A 9,967-nucleotide genomic window follows, 5' to 3' on the forward strand; every position below is an offset into this window, starting at 1 on the left:
GTCACAGGGACAGCAGCCGGGCTCTTGTCCCGGGAAATACCAAGGCGTTCTTAGACCAGCCAAGAGACATAATCTCTCAAGCGTGTCCTGGTCTCCTACCAGTGGGAGGGTGCCCTGGTCTGGACCTCCCACAAACAGTTCCTTGGTCTTTGAGGTGTTGAGTTGCAGGTGGTTTGTGTGACTGTCACACAGTGGAAATTTGTGTTTTTATGTTTTATGTTTTTTGGATTATACTTTGAATTGGTGTATAGACTGTTGATTTTATTTGTATAATTTTATTTTGATATTCATATTGCATGTTTTAGTATTGTTGTACAATATTCTTTTAATCCACTGTGTCTAGGCAGACAATATGGTAAATGGCCTGCATTTGTATAGCGCTTTACTTACTCCCTATGGACCCCAAAGTGCTTTACACTACATTCAGTCATCCACCCATTCACACACACATTCACACACTGGTGATGGCAAGCTACATTGTAGACACAGCTGCCCTGGGGCGCACTGACAGAGGCAAGGCTGCCGGACACTGGCGCCACCGGGCCCTCTGACCGCCACAATAGTAGGCGCCTGTTGAGGTGTGGGCATACCTCTGCCTGTATTTGTGAGTAACGCTTTCCCCACTGTCTTATGTTGGGTGCAGCTTTGTCGTCACCACGGCGGTGCCGACAACGTTGCTGTCCAGTGTTTATTTGTTCCAGGGCGGCACAACGAGGGAGACTGGAGTAATCGAGAGACCAAGTGTGGAGTGTGGCGGGACTGTGTGGCGACACGGCCGTCAAGGAGGGACAGGGCCATCATTGGAAAATCTTCTTGGCTTCTTGCCGAGCGTGGCCTCTATTGCAGAAGAGGACTTTCTCTCCTGGTTTGTTTTTATATAAGGAACATTAGCCTGAGCATGGCTGGACAACGGTACCGCAGGACTGTTGGGTGGTAGAATTTTAGTATATGAGAGACATTGTTCGGTTTCTTGAATAGTTGTAGATTTTAATTGAGAACGTTGTTTTTATCGCATTAATATTTTTTTGAAACCGTGTTTGTAAAGCTGGGTTTTGTCATTTTCCACGGAAATAAATGGAAGGCCGACTTAGTCTCTGTGCCCTGAGTGCTGACCCACTCACTCCCCTTCTTCTTGTAGGTGAACGGTGAAGATTTAGATCCGCCAGCCTTAGCGCTTACATGATTCCGTGTGACAAAGTTCCTCACCAGACTCCTGTACTCCTCTGCCTGATCATCCCAGATACACCCCATGATGGCTGTGTCGTCCACAAACTTCTGAATATGGCATAATTCAGAGTTATAGCAGAAGTCTTTCTGTCTTTCTGTCAAGTCAAATATTCGAAATCTTGGAGTAATATTTGACTCTTCTCTGGGCCTTGACTCTCATGTAAAATCTTTGGCTCCCAATAGAGTTTAGAATTCGCTTTAAAATTCTTGTTTTAACATACAGAGCACTAAATGGCCAGGCTCCAGATTATTTATCCAAGCTTCTTATAAAATACACTGCTGCTCGTCGTCTCCGCTCACAGACTCAGAGTCTGTTGGTTGTTCCCTGTACACGACTGAAGACAAAAAGGGACAGAGCCTTTCAGTCTGTTGCACCAAGGCTGTGGAATAGTTTACCACTACAATTACGTTTGCTTGACTCTGTGGATTCTTTTAAGAAGCAGTTAAAAACTTTTCTGTTCAAACAAGCCTTTTGTTGATCTACATATTTTATATTCTTTACATTATTTACATTTGATCTTTTACACTCTGTATAATGTCTATTGATTATATTGTTTATTTTAATATTTCTGTACAGTGCTTTGTGACTGCCTGTCTGTGAAAAGCGCTTAATAAATAAACTTTAATAATAAATAATTAATAATAAAAACAAGTCAGAGGTGTACGGGGTGAAGAGAAGAGGGGACAGCAGAGTTCCCTGTGGTGCTCCTGTGCTGCTGTCCACAGTGTCAGATGTGATGTCCTTTAGCCTGACGTCTGTCAGTGAGGTAGTCAGAGATCCAAACGACCAGGTAGGGGTCCATCTGTATCCTGTTTAGTTTTTCTTGAAGCAGACAGGGCCGGATTGTATTAAAGGCACTCGAAAAGTCAAGAAACAGGATCCTGACGGTGCCTTCTCCGTTGTCCAGGTGTGAGTGGGCTCTGTGTAGGAGGTACAGAATGACATCCCACCTTGTAGGTGAACTGTAGTGGGTCCTGGGCATGTTGTACCTGTGGTTGGAGGAGGTTGAGGAGGAGCCGCTCTAGAGTCTTCATAAGATATGATGTCAGTGCCACCGATCGGAAGTCATTCAGCTCATTGGGCTGGTTCTTTTTGAGGACCGGGACGATGCAGGATGTCTTCCAGAGGGCGGGCACTCTCCCCAGTCCCAGGCTGAGGTTAAAGACTCGTAACCTTTAAGGTTCTTGTTTCACCAGGGAGTCAAACTACTGTGCTTTCTTTTTTTCAAATAAAAAGCAAAATTCCTAAAGCTCATATTTACATTTGTTATTTGAACTGGAGCTCAACTGCAAATCCCAAAGTCAGGAGAAATTACACAGACTTTTAGATATCTATTGCTGTCACAGTTTATGATACAACATGAGTTACCTCTGCTGGAAGAAGAAAGCTTCATAATGGGGAAATCCACATGTTTTATGTCTTTTTGCAACATTTTTTCTTTTTGCTGAGATTTTCTTAAAATGCAGTGAATTCGACCTGTCACAGTCACTGTAAATTCCACTGGTTTTCTTTATTCCCATTAAAAACTCAAGCAGAAGACCACAATTCAATTCAATTCAATTTTATTTATATAGCGCCAAATCACAACAAAAGTCGCCTCAAGGCGCTTTATATTGTACAGTAGATCGCACAATAATACATGCAGAGAAAAACCCAACAATCATATGACCCCCTATGAGCAAGCACTTTGGCGACAGTGGGAAGGAAAAACTCCCTTTTAACGGGAAGAAACCTCCGGCAGAACCAGGCTCAGGGAGGGGCGGGGCCATCTGCTGCGACCGGTTGGGGTGAGAGAAGGAAGACAGGATAAAGACATTCTGTGGAAGAGAGACAGAGATTAATAACAGATATGATTCGATGCAGAGAGGTCTATTAACACATAGTGAGTGAGAAAGGTGACTGGAAAGGAAAAACTCAATGCATCATGGGAATCCCGCAGCCTCACGCCTATTGCAGCATAACTAAGGGAGGATTCAGGGTCACCTGGTCCAGCCCTAACTATATGCTTTAGCAAAAAGGAAAGTTTTAAGCCTAATCTTGAAAGTAGAGATAGTGTCTGTCTCCCAAATCCAAACTGGAAGCTGGTTCCACAGAAGAGGGGCCTGAAAACTGAAGGCTCTCCCTCCCATTCTACTTTTAAATACTCTAGGAACAACAAGTAAGCCTGCAGAGCGAGAGCGAAGTGCTCTAATAGGGTGATATGGTACTACAAGGTCATTAAGATAAGATGGGTCCTGATTATTTAAGACCTTGTATGTGAGGAGCAGGATTTTGAATTCAATTCTGGATTTAACAGGAAGCCAATGAAGGGAAGCCAAAACAGGAGAAATATGTTCTCTCTTTCTAGTCCCTGTCAGTACCCTTGCTGCAGCATTTTGGATTAGCTGAAGGCTTTTCAGTGAGTTTTTAGGACATCCTGATAATAAAGAATTACAGTAGTCCAGCCTGGAAGTAATAAATGCATGAACTAGTTTTTCAGCGTCACTAAGAGACAGGATATTTCTAACTTTAGAGATGTTGCGCAAATGGAAGAAAGCAGTCTTACATATTTGTTTAATATGTGCGTTGAAGGATATATCCTGGTCAAAAATGACTCCAAGGTTCCTCACAGCATTACTGGAGGCCAAGGTAATGCCATCCAGAGTAAGAATCTGCTTAGATACCATATTTCTAAGATTTTCAGGGCCGAGTACAATAACCTCAGTTTGATCTAAATTAAGAAGCAGAAAGTTAGCGGCCATCCAGGTCTTTATGTCTTTAAGACATTCCTGCAGTTTAACTAATTGGTGTGTGTTACCTGGCTTCATGGATAGATAGAGCTGCGTGTCATCTGCATAGCAGTGAAAATTTATGCTATGTCTTCTAATGATGCTGCCTAAGGGAAGCATGTATAATGCACAACCAGACATCATTTTCTTTAAATGAGTTCAGCAGGTGACTATATACTACAAGATAACTACAGGCTGATTTAAAAAAGAAACAAAAAACCCAGATTATATTACACACTGTTATACAGGGTGGGCCATTTATATGGATACACCGTAATAAAATGGGAATGGTTGGTGATATTAAAGTCCTGTTTGTGGCGCATTAGTATATGTGAGGGGGCAAACTCCTCAAGATGGGTGGTGACCATGGTGGCCTTTTAGAAGTCGGCCATCTTGGATACAACTTTTGTTTTTTCAATAGGAAGAGGGCCATGTGACACATCAAACTTATTGGTAATGTCACAAGAAAAACAATGGTGTGCTTGGTTTCAACATAACTTTATTCTTTCATGAGTTATTTACAAGTTTCTGACCACTTATAAAATGTGTTCAATGTGCTGCCCATTGTGTTGGATTGTCAATGCAACCCTCTTCTCCCACTCTTCACACACTGATAGCAACACCGCAGGAGAAATGCCAGCACAGGCATCCAGTATCCGTAGTTTCAGGTGCTGCACATCTCGTATCTTCACACCATAGACAATTGCCTTCAGATGACCCCAAAGATAAAAGTCTAAGGGGTCAGATCGGGAGACCTTAGGGGCCATTCAACTGGCCCACGACGACCAATCCACTTTCCAGGAAACTGTTCATCTAGGAATGCTCGGACCTGGCACCCATAATGTGGTGGTGCACCATCTTGCTGGAAAAACTCAGGGAACGTGCCAGCTTCAGTGCATAAAGAGGGAAACACATCATCATGTAGCAATTTCAAATATCCAGTGGCCTTGAGGTTTCCATTGATGAAGAATGGACCCACTATCATTGTACCCCATATACCACACCAAACCATCACTTTTGTTGTTCCAACAGTCTTGGAGGGATCCATCCAATGTGGGTTAGTGTCAGACCAATAGCGGTGGTTTTGTTTGTTAACTTCACCATTCACATAAAAGTTTGCCTCATCACTGAACAAAATCTTCTGTGTGAACTGAGGGTCCTGTTCCAATTTTTGTTTTGCCCATTCTGCAAATTCTGTGCGCCGATCTGGGTCATCCTCGTTGAGATGCTGCAGTAGCTGGAGTTTGTAAGGGTGCCATTTGTGAGTAGCTAATATCCGCCGAAGGGATGTTCGACTAATGCCACTCTCTAGTGACATGCGGCGAGTGCTACGTTGTGGGCTCTTGCTGAATGAAGCTACGACAGCCGCTGATGTTTCTTCATTAGTGACAGTTTTCTTGCATCCACATTTTGGCAAATCCAACACTGAACCAGTTTCACGAAACTTAGCAAGCAGTTAGCTAACTGTAGCATGGGAGATGGGTGGTCTCGTAGGGTGTCTTGCATTGAAATCTGCTGCAATGACCCGGTTACTGCGTTCACCAGATATCAACACAATTTCGATCCGCTCCTCACGTGTTAACCTTTTCGACATGTCAATGGCTGTGAATAAAGAGAAACTTGTAAATAACTCATGAAAGAATAAAGTTACGTTGAAACCAAGCACACCATTGTTTTTCTTGTGACATTACCAATAAGTTTGATGTGTCACATGGCCCTCTTCCTATTGAAAAAACAAAAGTTGTATCCAAGATGGCCGACTTCTAAATGGCCACCGTGGTTACCACCCATCTTGAGGAGTTTGCCCCCTCACATATACTAATGTGCCACAAACAGGACTTTAATATCACCAACCATTCCCATTTTATTACGGTGTATCCATATAAATGGCCCACCCTGTAGAATGAAAAATGCAGGAAACATTACACAATTTGGATGTCAACATCTAATGAATGTGTGAAGTTTTTTTCTCACTGGATTGGAAAAAATACAACCTGCTGCTTGACACTGGAGTAAACACATTCATCTTGGTTGTTCCTGTGTCTCGTTGATCTGTTGATTAGATTAATGCTTAAAGCAGTGTAGTGGAGGTTGTCTGCATCATGGTGTAACTGACCGGGACTTGACACACTGTTCTTAAGATAGACAGTTGGTACAGTTTTTTTCCACCTTTAAATTCAGGAAAGACCAAAGTTATTGTTATTATAAAAATCTCATAAATATTTTGTCTAACCAGGTTCTAACTCTAAATGGCGTTACTAATACCTAATACAGGTCCTAGTTTGGATTTGAGCGACCGACTTTTAAGATTAGGCTACAAACTTTCCTTTTTGGTCAAGTTTAGAGTTATGAACGGATCAGGTGACACCAAACCATCTCTTACTTATTCTTCTATTTTCACTCCCATGTGGTGATTCACCATTACAGCATGTCATAGTTTGTATGTTTACATTGTCTCTCTGTGGTCTTCCATTTCCTCTTCTCTAGCTCCTCTTTTCCAAAGCCTTAATCTGCTTGGTTCTGCTGGAGACCTCTTCCTTTTAAAAGTGAGCATTGCTGCTCATTGGGGATTATCTTATTGTTGTCATACTCTCGATTAAAGCAGGATCTTTACATTTTAAAGCACCTTGAGTTGACTGTTGGATTGAATTGGCATTATTTAGATAAAACTGAATTGACATTTAATTTAATTCTGTGTATCAGTATCCAACACTGATTTCTACTGCTTTAATTTCTCAAAACATCGATTCAACAAGGTGCTGAAAACTTTGCTCAGACATATTGGTGCATACTGATATGATAGCATCTGCTGCAGATTTGGCATCTGCACATCCCCAATGTGACTCTCCCATTCCAGCACATCCCAATTATGCTCTGTGGGACTGGTGACTGTGGAGGCCATTTGAGTACAGTTTTATGTTTCCATGTTTCAAGTACTTTACAAATACAGTGTGTTTGATTGATGCCAAACCTCTCACAGTTTGTAGAATTAATGATGCAAGTGTAGGACTGAAGGCAGAGAAAAAGCTAATCTTTTATTAGGTTGCAAACAGATTTACAAAATAGAAAAAAAAAACAGAAATCCAAAAATCATTTTAGAGATCCTCGGAAACCAGAAAGAGCAGAGGGTGGAGATATACAGCCACAGAGAGAAAGAACAAAGGGAAGACAGGACTATAAATATTAACTGGGAATGTTAAACTGGTCAGAAATAACATGCAGGTGAAAGTCATTATAAACGGGAACACTTGGGAGACTACTACGCAAAATAATACTGTACATTATTACACAAAAAATAAAAATAAATCAAACCCCAAAATCCAAAACAAATTATTTACTGGAATTACATTTACAGGAATTTCAAAATTATACAAGTGATCAAATGCTGTTAGCAGTTAAATCATTTTTTAAATATCTTTCCTTTCAAACCAAAAAATGAAAAGATATTTAGAAAAATTTCTAAATATTTCTAAAAAATATTTAGAAATTGTTGCCAAAATCATCACTATAGCAGAAAGGTAATACTAAAAATGATAATTTCTACTATGTTTACTTTATACCGGAGTACACACATTCATCCTGGGTGTTGCTCGTCTGTCTTCTTGCTCCTTTTGTCCTAATTTTTCTCAAAGCAGCATAATGAAGGTTGTCCTCTTGGGTGATCTGGATACCAAAAGAATCAAGATAACAATTCAACAAGAAATGTCATTTCCTAAAAACACATGAACTTCCACACTTTAAAACTCACCTCTAAATTTACAGAATCATTTGCGTTTGAGTCTGCTGAGAAAAAAACAGGAAATGATTTAAACTTAAATGCCACTATTTTTAAACCACGAGTAAAATGTGAACAGAAATTCTAACCTGTGGATTGGCAGTTGTTCCTCTTTTTCATCTTATACACTAAAAGAGTTGATAACACACTGATGATGGTGGTGAGTGTTAAAGCTGCGCTTAAGAAATACATCAGGGCAGGAGAATCTTGCCGAACTGTAAATCCAAAAAATGACAGTTTTTTAGCTTTTCTTCCTGAGTTCATCAAATATGATCTGCTCCTATTTATAAAACCATGTGAGTCACTTCTGCTGGACAAGTGACTTACCCCCAAAGTCCAGCTTGGTCCCGTTTCCAAACAGTATGTGTCCACATGAGGCGACAGCACAGTAGTAGATCCCAGCGTGAGACACATTCAGGCTCTCTATTGTCAAGTTATAGACACAGGTGTGTGTTCTTTTGTTGTCTTTCCTCTCACACTGATCATTCCTGACTCCATGGGTGTAAATGAGTCCTGGTTGAGAGTCTTTGAACCAGTAAACACTGTGTTCTCCATCACAGCTCAGCATAGTGTGCACCATACAGTGCAGACTTACAGAGCCTCCTGGCTGGATGGTCCCAGATGCTGACTGATGAACTAAAGCTTGTATGTTTAAATCTAAATCATTGACACTGACAATAATGGTCTCTAAGAACGTTGATGTGTACCAGTAGGAATATATACAGTAGTAAGTTGCTGAGTCTGAAACACTTAAGTCTGAGATAATCAAATGGTTTTTTCCTTTTTCATTATCTAGTCTGAAGCGTGCACTATTGTTGAATGGACCATGAAATTTTACAAAATAGTCTTCTGACTTATAGAAGGTAGAAATACATTTTGGTTTCTCTCCTAAAGTTTGTTTATACCAGTATAAACGTGCAGCAACATTCTGTTCATAGTAACAATGTAAAGTCACTCTGTCTCCAGATTTAGCTGATATAAAACGTGCTTCTTCATGAACAGAGGAGGATAAATGCATGTTGTTCTTCTGAGCTGTGGTGAAATGAAAGACAAAGCAAATACACATTGTGGAACATGGCAGCTGAGAAAAAAGACCATAAAAGAATTAGATTGTGGTTAAACACAAACTTACCAATTACACCCAAGAACAAACATATCAGATAGAAGACAATGTGTGCAGATGCCATTGTTCCAAACAGTCGTACTGAATAAAAGAATGGCGACTCTTTCTTCACTTTTAAGAGTGATGATTAGATTTGACTGGCCAATCAGAAGCTACACAGTATATGGAAAACTAGATCACATGATCATTGACATCTGTAGTGTTAAACTTAGTAGCTGAGAAAAAAAATAGAAGAACATTATGGTTTAGATTAGAGGTGAGATATATTAGATGTTAACTCACTAAATGTCCTGTAGACACTGTGTTTGTGTGGGGCAGTGTGAGACCCATAGTTTATCATTTTTAAATATTTAATGTATATAAAAATGGTGAAAAAAACTACACAATCACACAAAGTACGCCACTATCTTTTTTAATGGTTTTCATGTTAGAAACATTTTGGGAATTTTTGTTGTCTTTTTGAATTTGTGTTTAGGATTTTCTGTCATTTGAAGTTGTGACTCTTGTTTGTGTCAGGTTGAGTTTTGGATATCCATTTTTATTCCTTTGTTATTTAATTGTAACTTTCCATCCATCCATTCATATTCATCCGTTTATCTGGGAATGGGTCGTGCGGGCAGCAGCCTAAGAAGGGAAACCCAGACCTCACTCTCCCGGGCCACCTCCTCCAGCCTGTCCCGGGAAATACCAAAGCGTTCTTAGCCCAGCCAAGAGACACAATATCTCAAGCGTGTCCTGGTCTCCTCCCAGTGGGAGGTGCCGGGAACACCTCACCCATAAACCAAACATAAATGATGGTAGGGACATAGAACGACCAGTAAATTGAGCCACCATACCAATCCATCTGTCGATCTCTTGCTCCCTTCTCCCAGAATGCTGTCAAAGCTCTGTTGGATTCCAGAGTTGATGATCTCTTGTGCTGAAGCTTCTGCCAGGCATTCCTCACTATACGTTTCGGCACACCAGGTCTGTCCAGCATCCTACCCCGCCACCTGATGCAACTCACCACCAGTTTTTGATCAGTTGACAGCTCAGCACCTCTCTTGACCATAATGACAACTACAATATTATTA

At 40.8% G+C, this 9,967-nt stretch overlaps 1 protein-coding gene across 1 annotated transcript; it reads right to left on the reverse strand.

Annotated features, from left to right (window-relative positions):
• Positions 1-778: 778 nt before the first annotated feature.
• Positions 779-8,958, reverse strand: LOC120433335. The gene is made up of 8 exons (XM_039599453.1): positions 8,904-8,958; positions 8,099-8,803; positions 7,861-7,986; positions 7,745-7,776; positions 7,550-7,659; positions 2,179-2,401; positions 1,088-1,275; positions 779-923 (listed from the first exon to the last, which is right to left on the reverse strand). The coding sequence occupies exons 1-8, from the start codon at positions 8,956-8,958 to the stop codon at positions 779-781; spliced, it is 1,584 nt and encodes a 527-aa protein (XP_039455387.1).
• Positions 8,959-9,967: the final 1,009 nt, after the last annotated feature.

The sequence above is a fragment of the Oreochromis aureus genome, linkage group 3, assembly GCF_013358895.1.
Source record: "Oreochromis aureus strain Israel breed Guangdong linkage group 3, ZZ_aureus, whole genome shotgun sequence".
NCBI lineage: Eukaryota > Metazoa > Chordata > Actinopteri > Cichliformes > Cichlidae > Oreochromis > Oreochromis aureus.

What these genes read in the sequence shown, in the direction of transcription:
- LOC120433335 (XM_039599453.1), bottom strand. Translation starts at nt 8,958, where the DNA reads ATGGCATCTGCACACATTGTCTTCTATCTGATATGTTTGTTCTTGGGT. An exon ending in TTTGTTCTTGGGTGTAATTG is followed by an intron (nt 8,804 to 8,903) that starts GTAAGTTTGTGT and finishes ATTTCACCACAG; the next exon opens with CTCAGAAGAACAACATGCAT. An exon ending in CACTACAGTTCACCTACAAG is followed by an intron (nt 1,276 to 2,178) that starts GTGGGATGTCAT and finishes TGCCATATTCAG; the next exon opens with AAGTTTGTGGACGACACAGC.